Source organism: Orbicella franksi, chromosome 7, assembly GCF_964199315.1.
Source record: "Orbicella franksi chromosome 7, jaOrbFran1.1, whole genome shotgun sequence".
In the NCBI taxonomy this organism is placed as follows: Eukaryota; Metazoa; Cnidaria; class Anthozoa; order Scleractinia; family Merulinidae; genus Orbicella; species Orbicella franksi.
This window is the reverse complement of record NC_138151.1, coordinates 17,054,538-17,069,739: the sequence shown is the minus strand read 5'-3', so window position 1 is coordinate 17,069,739 and position 15,202 is coordinate 17,054,538. Positions and strand designations below refer to the sequence as shown.

Genomic DNA, 15,202 nt, shown 5'->3' with positions numbered 1-15,202 from the left:
AATCAATAAGAATTTTCCACGTCGTAAAAAATCGGTCAACGACGTCGTTTTCATTTGCAAAATCTGCCTTTTTGTACCAATTAAACGCATCTGGGATGCAAGCTGTGACTTTGTAGTGGACAGAATACCGTTGCTAGAAAGAAATGGACGGTCCTCAACCTGGAGGCGATATTCCGAAGTCCGGAGGTCGCCTTGAAAATGCCGCTCCGACTTTTCTTGTAGATGCGTGGTATTTGGGTAAGTTAGAGGTCTGCATTTTCCATCCAGCACTCAGTACATTTTATCAATTTCCTTAGGTCTCAACTAAAATTTTTTAATCGCGTGAGTGAACTGCAGTTGAAACAGAAATGGGCTAAAGCATATGCAATTGCCAGCTGTCTTGGAGCTAGGTGTAACGTGATCCCCGGGAAATTGAAACTGTGTTGCTGTATTCAACACAAACAATAATTTGAAGTATACGTTATTTAGTGCCATAGTGAACTAGAAAATACATAGCTCAGTCATAACATTTTCACTTAAAAGCAGTAAAATAAAATTAGTTTAGCTGGGATAGATCATGTCGTGAACTTGAAACATTATTCTTTACTCTTGCACCATTCAACCAGTCACATTTCCTTCTTCATAGTCCCATTCTTAGATCGACCAAGAATGGTTGTAGCCCTTGGATTATCCAAGAATGATCCCACCCACCCTAGGAAGGTTACTGGAAAATCTGAGGTGCAGGGGTTTCAAAGGCAAAAATTTTATCATACCTTCTAGCCTACAAACGCAGACATTTCTGGCTGTCATCTGTCTCCACCAAAAATAACGCCTGTGAATCCAAGTGAATTATTGATTTCAGTGACATCAAAACTTTTGTTTGGCGGAGTACAAGGGACAGCCGGAAATACACATTTACGTCTGTGTTCGTAGGCTAGAAGGTATGAAGCATAAGGGGAATTTTCAGAGGTTTGATAGGAGAGGAGGTTGTTCAGGATATAGTTTATTTCTGCAAGAACACAATGTTTCCATACAGTGCCAATAAATTATGTAGCAAAGAAGTGTTGAGTTATGACTGCAGAGGTATCAAATTTTCAAAGTTGACATTGAAAAGAAAAGGTTGACTAGCAAAGGAATGCCAAGCCAATGTATGGCAATAAGAAAACTGGTTAACTATGACAAACCACATGACTTGTCCCCCCTTCCCCCCCTCCCCCCACCCAGCACAGGCACACTAGCACTGGGACTCTCCCAGATGTGTGTGGAAAAACATTTTCCGCTTCTTTATTTCCTCAATCAGCCAGTGGAAAATGACACATTTTTTAGCATTGTTTAAATTGAAATTTTAATTTAAATATTTGTACAATGCATGCAGGTGTGGGTTTCTTGGAACGTTATGGCTGGTTTATTGTTCTTGGCTTTGTGATTCTGGTGTTCTTATGGACTAAATTGAAGCCATATTGGAGAGAACTGCAGAACAAATGGGAACGTCAAAGAGAAATAGCTAACTTTGGTAAGTGAGTTGATGTGCTTGATACTAATGAATTACAGACAGTTTGTTGTCTTAAGGTTACTTCCCACCTTCGCGGGTGCCCTTCGGGAAAAAAATCGTACGCGCGCCAGTTTGAATAAAACTCCAACAAACTATATATCATAAGAAAGCTTAATAAATGTACTTTACGAAAAAAATACAATTTCAGCAATGCTTTCTTTTAGGAAGTGTCAGGAGGCGGTAAGGCGTAAAACGACCGAGGCTTCTTCTATTGAATTTATCGGCTATTGGATTCCGCAGTACGCGCAAAATGGCTGCACAGTCTTATTCACAAGGCATCAATCAACAAAAGTGTGTCGGGCTTTTTCGATATTCTGATTGGCTGTCTAGATATCCACATCTAAAGCTGGAGTGGCTAAAAATATGCGAGACGTGTTGCCTAAATGGACGCCATGGGAAAAATGTGTTAAATATCAAAATTTCCCGACACACTTTGGTTTGTCATTATCTCTGGAATGTTCTGGCGAAATTTCGCGAAAATCCGTCAAATCTGCATACCCTATGAATTCGCTCAAAGTGGATGTATTCCTCCAAAAATCAAACGCGAGATTTTAGCTTGCAAAGGTTCGTAAACAACTCGTGCCACGCCCGGAGATTATCATGCCTAATAAAACCACAAACCAATGGAACAACAGGACCTCCTAGAGTCTCTGACAATAGATCAAGATTTCCCGGGAAAAGCATCGCATTACAACATGTTTTTTTATCTCGCTCAGTGGAGTTCAAGTTAGGACGGTGACGTAATATAATGGGCAAAGATGCCAAAGGCAAAGGCAAAGGCAAAACCCGCGCCAAAAATGTTTAAGGCGGAAAATGTGCCGCTGAAAAACAAGACGTTAAGGAATCGACGGACAGCTTAAGAAATACCCTTATTACTGAAACGAGTTCCCTTGGGTAGGTTTCATTTTCTTCATTGCTTCGCCGCCCGCCTTCCGCCAGATTCCGACGAAGAATCTTGCTCGCAGCCTGCACTGACGTTGACTTTGATTTTTAAGCTACTTGTTCCAAGGATATTTGAACGCTCCGGATCTTCAGCAGATGCCGAGATTATTGAAGGCGTTTGGCCAAACCAAGAGCCTTTGTCGCTTCCGGCAAGGGTTTTTTTTTTCTTTCCTTGACAATATAGAGCTTTTTCTTTCTTCTTTGGGCCGGTGTTTTTCGTTTTCTTTACCCAAGGACTTTTTTCTGCTTTTGATTTTTCCATAGGAGTTAGCGTAAAGAGCTTTCACATGGGAATTTTTGTCAAGTGCGTGATGTAAATATAAATATGCAAATGACATGAAATATGAGCGATGCGCATTTGCCGCGAAAATTTCCCCAGGGTTCTCGCCCGTTGACAAGATTATGACACTTTCCTAGTTTATCAACTTTATTTGAAAATACGTTTTTTCTAAATAACTCGGCCACTTTTTGAGATTTTAAATGTTTTTCCTTTGGAAACACTAGATAAAATGACGAACTTAAATTTTGTCAAATAAAAGAAAAAACGATTTTTTTGGCCTCTGAAGGTGGGAAGTAACCTTAAGTATGTTTTCAGGGAGTGGTTTCATATAAAGCAGAGGTAGAGGTTCGGTGGTCTTTTGGTTAGGGCACTGACCTCTGGATAAAGTGGTCAGGGTTTGAGCCCTGGCTGGGGTCATTAACTGTGTTGTACTCTTGAGCAAGACACTTTACTCTCACTACCTTTCTGATTCACCCAGGTATCTAAATAGCAGTGAGGGGTAACCCTGCAAGGGAGTAGCATCCCATTCCGGGGTGAGTGAGTAGAAATACTACTACACTTAGTCTCTTCATGCTAGAGAAACCTGGATAAGCTCTGGCTTTATGGTCAATGATGGCCTGATGCAGACTTAACCCTTACCTTAATAACACGAAGCATGTTAGTTACAGAATAGTTAGTATGCAGGCCTCTGGGCAAAATATTATGTAGTTATTTTCTATGCTTCCATTTACATCTAGATCCCATAAAAGCAGCTAGTCAACAGGAAAGAATGGAGGAAGCAAGGAGGAGATTACAAGAAAAACAAGATGCTAAAGCTGCAAAGTTTATCGAGGACAAAATGCAGGTTAGTAAACCCCTAAATTATGGGCAGGCTACAATATTGTATATTAAAATGTGTAGATGAACAAAAACGAAAGAAATTGTTATCCACGGTTGATGTGTGACACTTAAATGGATATTAACTTTAAAAAGAAAATAAAAATTGAGAACTGATAACATAAAGAAATGTGTCAAAGTGTCATCTTGTGAAAAATCAGAAAGGTTTCGGGCATAGCCTTTCTTCAGTGTGAAACCGTAGATACATTATAATAATTATAATGTATCTACGGTATCTGCTTATTGTATACCCCATCAACATATGCAATAGCTGTGAATTATTAAGCTAAAGGAATCTTCTAGTTTTGAATATAAAGATTGCAAAAAGTATTGTATAAACTAAACTATCATACAAATATGATGTTAATGTCTGGTAGTATGTTATTAGTAAAATAATGTGCTTTGTTTGAATTTTCAGTCTGAAGAAGACAGGCAAAGACAGAGAGTAGAAGACTGGGAAAGACACCAAGAAGGGAAAGGATATCGCTCTAAACGATTCAGATCTCCTGTAAATAGCTTAATGTAGTTATATTTAGCATGATCCCCGATAAAAATGTGAGCAACTAAATGAACATTAGAATAATCTATAAAACAGTTTTATTAGTAATTTACAGACTGTATCAGGATGGGCCCTATAGTTTTGCTTACAAGAGACAAGTAACATTATATCACTGTAATGTGGTCTCTCTTTTGCCGCATGTGATTGTTTGAAAACTTGCCATGACAATGCAGCACTGAAATGGGTTCCTCAAGTACGATTCAAATTTCAGGACCTGGGGCCCGTTTCTCGAAAGCCCCAGAACTTTTCAGGCCTGTTAAGCCATTTTTAGTCCATCTGCGCCTAAAAATGGAGAAGTGAATATGCCTGAAACTTCTTTTATGAAGGGAACTTCTCTTCATATTAAGAATATGTTGAATAAAACAGCTCTGTAAATGAAAGGTTCGAGATTTTGTTATGGCTTTATGGGCCCAAAAAGTTTACAGGGCTTTCGAGAAATGGGCCCCTGTTTAGAACTTTACGGCGATAAATCACCGCTCTTCTTTTACTTACTGCCATTTGCACAATTCAGAGAACTTTTACTGTACACTATATACATTATCTCAACAAGCTATGTACACTGTAATATAAAAGAGAACTGTGTGTAGACAATGAAGGCAGGTAACTATTTTTAATTGCTCATTTGGGTAGTCAGTTTGTGAGTTACTGCATGAGCTAGCTCACTTAACTCTTTGTGCGTACTAGGAATTTATATTTTAATCAAAAGTACTGTCATGTTTTCTTTTGTTTAGTTTTCTTAAAGAATTGTGAAATCACCATACAAATTAAACTAAATGCGATTTTGAGATGTCATTACTGCATTATATTGGTGGGGGGGGGGGGGGGGGGGAAGGGGACAACTCCACCCAACACAAAAATATATTTTCTCCCACCTAGTCACCAATGTAATGCAGTAATGCCATCTCAAAATTGCATTTTTTTAGTTTATAATGTACTTACTGACTTTCAGTTTTTATTATTTTTTAGGCCGAATCAACTGAAACCACAAATTCTTCAAAACCAAAGAAACCTCTAAGGAAACCAGGTAGAAAATTTTCAATAACAGTTTTAAGTCCTTTAAGCTTGGATTTCATGTGACTATCCCGGCCTGACAATAAATTGATGTCTCTTTATTATATACTGAAAATGTATGTCTGATCTTCATGATTAAAATAATAAAAATTAAGGGTACCTTTCTTTGGAAAATCCAAGATTGGATTCTTAAATCCAAAAACAGATTTTCTTTTTCTTTACTTATAACGGATTAATCCAAGATCACTTGGATCATGCTGCATCAAAGCAACTGATGAATCCACTTTGGCCAAGGATTCTTTGGTTTCTTTGATGCACCATGATCCGAGTGATCTTGGATTAATCTGTTAAGTAAAGAAATACAAAATCTGTTTTTGGATTTAAGAATCCAACCTTGGATTTTCTCAAAGAAACGTACCCTAAGATATCACTTTAATGTGGATACAAGTGCATACATTTGCTGGTTCTTTACCAACATGATGCCAATTCCTAGAATATTTAGTCTCAAAAAGTATAGATTGAAGACATGTTAAAGCTACTAGTCTTGTAGATAGATTGTATTTAAGTAAATATTCCAGACAATCTTGTCATACATGAACAAAGACCTTAAGGTCAGTCAGTCTTTGCTGCTAGGCTATGTAGAGATCTGAACACATATTGCCCAAATAGGCGACTTCACAAAGAGTTTAAGTATAGTGACAATATATCTTTCTAATTCATCAACAGTTCAACAACTGAATAACTAAGAAACAGAATAACTATGAAATATAAAATAATTATGTAATGCTTATGATGTCCACAGATTCCAGTCCATTGTCTGGAGGTGGAGGTGGATTCAGTTACAGACCACCAAGAAGAGGTACGTCCCAACCAGGCATTAATTACTTTTTATTTATGAACCTTTTAAGTGAGGTTTAGTGATCTCTTAATTATTATTTGAAAAAAAAACCTGCTAGTGGATCACTGGATAATGGAATTCAAGAGTTTTCATTGGCTTAGCCAATATCTTTAATTGTTCTTTAAAAAGATGTACTTCTCCCAGTGTCTCGCTCTTCTCTGCACCTGTGAGTATTAATAGATCGTACTGGCAAAACGTTAACTGGGGCAAACTACTAAGGGGTACATGTACACGTAACCTGTGATGGTAGCAGTTTTTTACCCAGGCATAGTCATAATACTCCTGGTAACCCCCATTAGGGAAACAAACTGGATGGTTGAGCTCTGACTTACCTATCCTCTACTGTAGCAGACCTCAATTCAACTCAGCTACACGCAATTTAACTGGTTTGAATTTATTTGTTTCTGAAATTTGTCTCCTTGGCTTCCTTAGCCTTTGTGTTATAACCAGCAAAGAGGTGTATACACCTGAAACTTCTTGTACAAAGGGAACCTCTGTTCAGATTAAGAATATGTGCATAAAACAACTCTGAAGTCATTAAGGTTTGAGATTTTGCTAACGGCTTTTCGGGTTCTTTGAGAAACAGGCCCCTGGACTGGTAATACATGGGCTCTTTTTTCCCACCTATACTGCAACTGATTAAATCTCACTCTTTTAGGTGCTGGTGGAGGGGGATGAGGTTAAATCTACACATAGTCGCCTAATACCAGTGAGGACTTGATAGTGCTGTATAATATATATATTAATTTAAAGAAATTTATGCTGCCTGTAATAATGTAGTGCCAAGTTGATTGGTGTCTCGGCGACTTGTTGTGTATCATTTGTGAATGTGACAGTGAACTTTCTTCCTTTCTGGATATGATATTTACCTTTTAAACACAACCCACTTGTGAAAAGGTAGATTGATGCTTAAAAATGTTGTAAAAGTTCTTTTTGTAAATAAAGTTAATTATCATAATAAACAAAATTGTTTATTATTTATAGTAAATGAGGTACTCACAATTTCTATTTGTTCCTAAGAATGTTACTTGTATTAGATACAAGTCATTTATCAACTTTAACATCAGGTAACTACTACCTTAAGTTTGGAGCCAAGAAAAAACGAAAAGTTGCCACAGAAGGACTTAGCTTTTAATTAATAATTTAAATACTGCTTTTAATTAAACTTGGCCAGCTGTAGAATTTCTTATTATATGGCTTTGTGGCTTGTGGCCGATATAACGCGTGCTCTGATTGGCTAAGAGCAAAATCTGAGCGGTCATTATGCAGCCGTAATGCCCATGGGCCGATTACGGATTATGCAAATTAGGAAGAGCCCGGCTCGGAAAATTCAAGCGCATTGAAAGGATGAAAGCCAATTAAAAACAGTAAGAGAAGTACATTTAATTCCGGGTAGCTAGAAGTTTTGGGATTTTTCCTTAATAAAATTTATATAGAAGTCGTTTTTGACTTACCAGCCGGTAACCTTGGCGGGCACTAGTGAAAACAAATCAAAGTTTGCCGAGTCTTAAGTAAAGCTAAAATCGCTAAATGAAAAACACCATCGGCTGATCTGTCATGCATCCTGAGCAGAACACCACGAGGAAACTTATAAGTTATCATCTTAGTCACAACAATTACCGAAATATTGAACTCCGTCACAGTTCTCATTAAATAGATTCCCTCTCTTTAACAGAAGCAAGTGTAAATCAGCTTCCAGGATCATCAGATGTCAACAATCGGGCGGTTTGTGTCGGTAGCAGTGTTTCTGATGACTGCAGGAAGTTTTAGACGTTCACAAAGCTTGAAAAGTTAATCCATAAATCCCAGAATGAAGAAGGCAAAGATATGTCGACGAAAGCGAATGCGAAGATCGACTTATTTTAAGCAGTGTATTCTGAAGCATTAGCATTTTCTTTCACCGAAAGGCCATTGGTTTGGACTATTTTGAAGCACTTTCTGTCTTTTCCATGTGCGTTGACGTTTCGCCACAAAAGTTGAAAACCTCTGCCATCAAGTTGTGGCACCACGATACTAAAATACCTTTTTGAGGCTGGGACAATCCTTTCTCCCGTAAGGAAATGTGTACTTTTAACGGAAGACGTAATAGTGGTGAAGTTCACTGACTGTGTAGTTTTGCCCTGGGTTTGAGACGATGAATGAATCGGTAAACGCACGCATCGCTGGATGTAAATTGATGACTTCCGCTCGAATAATTTTTTCTTTTCTTTAATTCATGAGCCATATAATAAACAACTTAATAACCTCGACTGTTCGGTCGTTACGGGAAAATCTCAAACCTCGGCCTACCGTATTGACCGAGCGATAGCGAGGTCAATACGGCAAGGCCTCAGTTTGAGATTTTCCCGTAACGACCTCACTCTCGGTTATTAAGTAGTTAATATTTTCATTTCTTATAGAATAATAAAAGAGGCAGTTGTAATGCCTTGTAATGGATGTCCTAGATTCCCCTGGTAGAATATAAAGAAAAAATGCAGATTTTGAAATAAATGAAGGTTTTCGTGCAAAAAGGGTGTATGTAGCATTTTGGGCTGATTTTTATTTTTTGCAGGATCGAGCTAATTTTTGGCAGACTGACTTGTTTTGACATGAAAAGCATCGTTATGTAATTGTTTTTGTTGATTTCCGCTTTGTTTTCAAGAAATAACGTATGCAAAAAAACTCAGTTTTCCAAGCAGCATCTTTTGGAGTGAATCCTTTGAAGGTGTATTTTGACGCGGCACGAACTTAAATGGTTACTTTTAGCAGCTTCGACAGCACAGCTTTTTTTTTTAAAAATCGACCAACCTGGTATCGAACCGGTGTCACGACAAAACAAACTCAAATCTGGCCTGGTCATCGCCTTATTCGCTTGTGCTAACGAAGCAACAGTAAGAGAATAGCGTAATTTTATGAATAATAAAACTAGCAGCAAATACCACGCTTCGGTGACTTCATCGTTTAGCAAAACAAAAGGTTTCTTTTGTTTTTCGTTCAACAAAAGATCTCCAAAAGATACCCTTGGAAAACTGAGTTTTTTTGCATACGTTATTTCTCAAAAACGCAGCACAAATCAACAAAAACAATTACACAACAATGCTTTTTATGTCAAAACAAGTTAGTCTGCCAAAAATTAGCTCGATCCTGCAAAAAATAAAAATCAGCCCAAAATGCTATATACACCCTTTTTGCACAAAAGCCTTCAAATATAATTAGTTGTATTTAGTTTTGGGTGGAAAGGGAGAGACTAGACCGACCAGAGTAGAATAAAATTCTAAATAAATATTGTGAAACAACAATGACACCTGTATAATATTTTGTATTGTTTGTCTTTTATTCATCTTTTTTTTATAATCTACATAAAGCAATTCAATATTATTTGTACTTGCATTAAGAGTGTCTCTTGGTTAGTGGTATCATTTTAATTGTAAGTCTATGACAATTCTTAAAGGTGCCTTGAAATATCAAACACTCATCTTACCCTGTGAGCAGAGAGGTCCCTTTGATCCTCCTAGAAAAGTCGGGAAGAGATCAAAGGGACCTCTACTCACAGGGTAACAGATAGGATCAGTCTCCAGCCATGGGTGTTCCGGTGCACCCGCGATCCTCTCCACCCTGAGGGTGGAGAGATTCGCCACCCTGATGGTGGAGAGGATCGCGGTAACAGACATCTACATGTATGCTGGCATCTTATCTATGACATCTATGCATCTAGGTAACAGACATCTCTGCTGTGGTTTACATTTGATGTTGGTTCAAAAGTTGATAGCACCGTTTCTTGTTTATTTTTCATTGCGTGATCACGCAGCATATGAAAGTAAAAACTCAATACAAATGTCATGTCAATAACAACATAACATTTTCTTAATTGTCATGGCAACAAGTCTTAACAACTGTGTAATATGAGAATCGTAATACTTTAAAAACATACTAGGAAAGGCTTCCAGATAAATGTCCTAACTTACATCAATCCTTTGTTCTATACATGTATACAGTCATGTATTATTGAGCTTGTCTCACCAAAAAGTGACAAACACATTTCATTGCATAGCAATGATTAAGTTCCTGCTGGCTTCTGTTTAAACATTAAACGGCATGATTACTAATGAGTAATAAAACTAATAAATTATACTTTAAAAATACCCCAATAAGCAATTTATTTTACAAGCAACCTTTATAGTTCCTAACGTGTCAAATCTTTGTACAGAACAATATAATTCTGTGAATGTATAAAATTAATGTGGACTTGTAACAGTGTTGAGACATGCCACCCCCCCCCCCTCCATACCCCCAATCAATTATGTTGAAGCATGCTTTGTCAACACTAGCATGTGGTTACAAAAATTGAAAACAGATCAGTAGGGACATATATGAGGAGCTGAGATAGGACAGATCACACTGGCAGAGAGGAAACTTGTTTTCTGACAGTATCCAGCAAGCGATTCATATATATGAACATATCATACGTAAACTTGTCTTGAAACAAAAACAAACCCGTAAAATGTTTTTTTTGCAACACCAGTGTGCCAACATCACAATGTAACAACATACAAATATGCAGCAGGAAGATAATCATGACGTAAAGCATTTAATGACATAGGTATTTCATAAAATCCTGATTTTTTTTTTCTAGATGTGTTGTTGTGCTCTTGTTGTAATGTCATATGTATAAGTTGCTGGTGTGAAACAGGCTTAATCCAATAGATTATGCCCTTAACTTCTCCCAAATTAGCAGATATTCTCTTCACATACCACCAAAGTCTTGAAAACTAACATAAATATATATATGCATAGTCTAATCAGACTCATTTTACAGTACGTATTTATAAGCTTAGTAAGGGCTAACTACACATAAGTACTTTTGACCATCACATGCCTTCTGTCTTCATAGTTTGGCACCACTGGTGTGATCTGCAATGCAAGCAAGCAATTGAAGCAAAATTGTTTTTTATCATTAAAGTGGTTCAATGAATTGTGTAACATCTCTTCTGACTCAAGTCCTGACCTGTTCCCAATCTCTTCTTATTTAATACATGTTTGCACACAAATTTTGGTTCGATGGTTGATATGGTGTATAACTATAACTACCTATTAACCGAAATGAGGACTTTACGGAAAATCCTCAGACTGAGACCTTGCCAAATGTAATGACTGAGCAATAGCAAGGTTTATATGGCTTTTTGCTTGTTTTAGCAAGCCAGTAATCGGCCCATGGACATTACTGGAGAATAATAAATTATTAATTCTCTAGCATTAGCCAATCAGAGTGCATGTTAGATCAGCCACAAACACAAGCCACATAATAAAATACTCTTATTGCAGAATCAAAGGTCAGCAATATTGTGTGGAGATCTAGTCTACCTTGATATGCATTCAATTCATTTCCTATGGTGCATTACACACTCAGTCTGTTGTCACTTGACTATGTCGTATCTTATAATCAAGTTTATTTAGCAATCTTACCTCCTTATTTTTGCCACTTGTCGGTCTGATGATACCCAAAGCTGATTCAAGTAATAACCTAACATTCTGCATGCCCCGACCGCTTGCCACTTGCAGTGGAGTGTTTCCCGAGAAGGCACCCTCGCTCGCATTAGCACCACAATCAAGTAATTCTTGAATCACCTCAATGTTTTGTGCTTCTACTGCGTGATGTAGAGGAGTACGGCCACTTTTACCATCCTACAGAAAAACAAAAAAGGCATACCTTGTTAAAGAGTGCATGGCACCATGGCAAGTAATGGAAAAAGAGCCTTGTGTTTACATAGAATTTGTTTGTTGAATAGCAGTACCTTGCAATTCACATTTGCTCCATGGTTAACCAAGCACCCCACAGCTTCAGGACAACTTGCAAATACAGCTTCGTGAAGAGGGGTAAACCCATTAAAGTTCCGTAACTCCAGGTCAACGATATTTGCCCCCTTAAAAAGTTCTTGTATACATTCAATACTTGATCTCTGGCATGCCAGATGTGCAGGTGTTTGTCCATTACGATCTGGTAAGTTAACATTTGCACCTGCAATTGTTAGCTTTCCTACAATATGAGATTGTCCTGTTATGACTGCAAGATGTAATGGTGTTTGCTTGAGGTTGTTGTATATATCCAGAGTTAGACATGACATGAGGTTGATAAGATATTCTACAAGCTGAGTGTTTCCATGTGCAATGGCTATGTGAAGTGGCCTGTAAGAAAATAAAAATGATGATTAGTTTCTACAGTTCTTACTATGTGTTGTTCCAGAAAATATCCCATTACCCCTCCCATGGAGGGTTTTTGGTTTGAACTTCCCTACCCCTCTGGAAATTGCAGATTTGGACCATACCTTTCTATAAAAAGAACTGGCTTTTGGGAACCTCTTCCCCATGGAATTTCCAAATTACATAAATTATATACCCTCCTTAGAGTGTATTTTCTGGAACCACACAATGGCCTCATTATTATTAATTTTTTGAAAGAAGTTGCCAAATTAATTTTGAAATAATTTATATAAACATAGTTTCCAATTTTCAATGAGGTGTTTTAGTTTATTTCTTGTCTTTCTTTTCTTTGTTTTATTCTTCCCTCTTAATCCCTTTCACTTTCTTGCTTTCTTTCTTTCTACCTTTCATTCCCATCCCAACCCACGCAACCTGAACCCCATCCTTGCCCAACCCATCCCACCCAACCCCATTCTAGCCCACCCTAACCCACTCCACCTCTCCTTCAATGGGCTATTTTTCGCAGGTAATAAGGTAAAGCTTGACAATATTACTAACGTATCGCCATCTTCGTCCTGAAGTGCAGCTAAGTGACACTCGGAAGCTGACAAGAGACTCATTGTTGCCACGTTATCACTCATTAACTTGGGCTCAGGGCTTATGGGCGTTCTCGGTATTTCTGGTTCTGAAACTAAATAGCATAAAGCAAATTAACAAACTGACATCAGTTTTTCTTGCGTCTGTCCTGTTATTGATCATGAATTTCATCGTAACATTGTCAAAGTAGCTGTGGATCCACGAGGAGATAGCCAAATGGATCCGTAAACTACTTTGACCATGTTATGATGAAATTCATTGTCAATAACAGGACAGACACATAAAAAAACTGACGTCAATTTGTTTTTTACGATTTAACAAATTGTCAAATTGTCCTTGCATCGCATAAACAATGTAAATTTATGTGTCCAGCCACTTATTGAAAATTAGCCAGTGAGTGCGCAAGAATTTCTGCAATTAACGTAAAACTTGTCATTGATATAAACTGAATACAGCCTGTATCTTTACTATGTAAAGTTCAAATCTTTTTAACTTTTATAACTCCTAGCATATGGTTAAGATATTCCCATACAGTCAGATGAGCTTGGGGTGTCTGTGGTACAGCCTTGCTTGGAAGGACTTGTAGAAAATGATTCCCCAAATAACCACTTTTTCTCAACCTGCAGCGATTGTACGTTATACCATACAGGTACTTTATTTAACCGAAAGTGAAGCGTTTTTAAATCACGCGACCACCGGAAATGTCCTCTACCAGACAATTCAGCGGTTCCGTGTCGAGGTTACACATTTGGGACTTTCCCGGATGAGGAAGGACTTGAAAGCACGTGGGGAAAAAATCATCTTTCGTAGAACTGGGACATTCCCGTTTGCAAGTTGCGGCCTTAGTGTTAAAAAGAAATCGACTAATAGAGTACTGCTAAAAGCAAAAGATAGAACTGTTCCAGATTGGCAATTATAAATTCCGTCGCACTTGAATTATTAACATGTCTGAACGCGCTTCCGCTCTTCAGATCAGACCACTGGTCCAAATATATAAATCACGTCATCAAATTAAACCAAGTTTATGTCTGAAAAGTGAAAGTTTTCTTTCTTGTTTTAGATGTAAAACGACACTCATAACTCTAAACCCAAAATTTCACGCGAACGGTAAGATCTAAGCATTTTATCCTGATGCGAATTAAAAAGTAATATTCCCTAGTATAGCTCTCATTTGTTACGTCATCAGTGTAAAACATCAAATGCTCGATATTTTAGTCATTTACCCTTATCTTAGGATTTAATGGTCAAGCTTTCGCTTTAGAGATGGAGAAAATATGAGAATAAATATATTTTAAAAATATTGCTTTTAGCTTATGTAGAATTATATATTAAATATTGCTTACGCATACAGAATTTTAATTTCCCTACCTTGCATTGTGCGTGGCAAAATTGTCCGAGGTCGTTTAGAAACAGGCTCGTCTTGTGTGTTAAGAAAGGTGTCTGTATTGACACTGGTAATGCCAGATTTAGCAGGAATAATAACATTTGTAGGTGCAGATTTTCGCTTCTCTGCTAGTCTCTGTTTACCTTTAGCCAGTTTAGGCACTGAAAATGTAGTCGAACTGACGTTAAGTTTTTTCTTGTTACAAGCGCTGTGTGAGCGATGAGGACTCTTTGGACCAGCAATTAGCGCAGGATTACTCGGATCAAAAGCTTCTTGTGTTTCTCGCGTCATCGGGGAAACTCTGGCGGTTAGCTTTCTCTTGATCAGATCTTTGTTCGCCTGAATAGAATCATCGAAGTTGGGGAGCATAGCGGAAGTCACAATCTGTCCATTTCTACTAAAATTCACCGCGGCAATTTCCATTTGGTATCTTTTATCCAAAGCTGTTCCTGAACTTGCTGCACTCACCATTTTTTAGCACTAAAATATCGCTTAAGTCAATGCCAGTAGCCACATATAAATCGTAGCACTGCTAGTTTGCCCCTCGACTCAACACAGGATGCAGTAAGACATATTTTTAACCAAGACAATTTTTAGCCAATCAGCATTGAGATATCTTGACCACCCTTGAAAGGGAATCGAAAGGGACTTTCCCAAGTTTCGTTTTCAGACTTCCTGTGAATGTTAAAAAACTCCCTGTTGCAGAATTTCTTAAGAAGAACAAAGCCAGCTCGCTACAACGTCTAAATCTACATTTTGGGGAATACCCAAAGATGAGAGCCATAACAAAAGATGTTCAAAAAAATGTACAGTTTTCAAGTTTCTTCTAACTTTGTCACGCAAAATTATTGCGTGACAGCCGTTAAAGCTAGTTTTCCTCTTTTTCCAGGTAACCATGAGTAGCAACAGAAAAACTAAAGACGCTTCTCATTGTTTCCCGTAGCCTG

The 15,202-nt window shown here is 37.8% G+C and overlaps 2 protein-coding genes across 2 annotated transcripts; one reads left to right on the top strand and one right to left on the bottom strand.

The window, feature by feature from the left end:
* Nucleotides 1–7,085, top strand: LOC145491991 (selenoprotein S-like). The gene is made up of 7 exons (XM_081471298.1): nucleotides 1–237; nucleotides 1,355–1,492; nucleotides 3,491–3,597; nucleotides 4,048–4,137; nucleotides 5,155–5,212; nucleotides 6,002–6,058; nucleotides 6,756–7,085. The coding sequence occupies exons 1-7, from the start codon at nucleotides 144–146 to the stop codon at nucleotides 6,773–6,775; spliced, it is 564 nt and encodes a 187-aa protein (XP_081327424.1). The 5' UTR covers nucleotides 1–143; the 3' UTR covers nucleotides 6,776–7,085.
* A 2,659-nt stretch (nucleotides 7,086–9,744) lies between these two features.
* LOC145491990 (NF-kappa-B inhibitor epsilon-like) lies at nucleotides 9,745–14,843 on the bottom strand. The gene is made up of 5 exons (XM_081471296.1): nucleotides 14,240–14,843; nucleotides 12,833–12,965; nucleotides 11,869–12,259; nucleotides 11,540–11,758; nucleotides 9,745–10,987 (listed from the first exon to the last, which is right to left on the bottom strand). Exons 1-5 carry the CDS (start codon nucleotides 14,724–14,726, stop codon nucleotides 10,922–10,924), a joined length of 1,296 nt encoding a protein of 431 aa, XP_081327422.1. The 5' UTR covers nucleotides 14,727–14,843; the 3' UTR covers nucleotides 9,745–10,921.
* Between the last annotated feature and the right edge of the window lie 359 nt (nucleotides 14,844–15,202).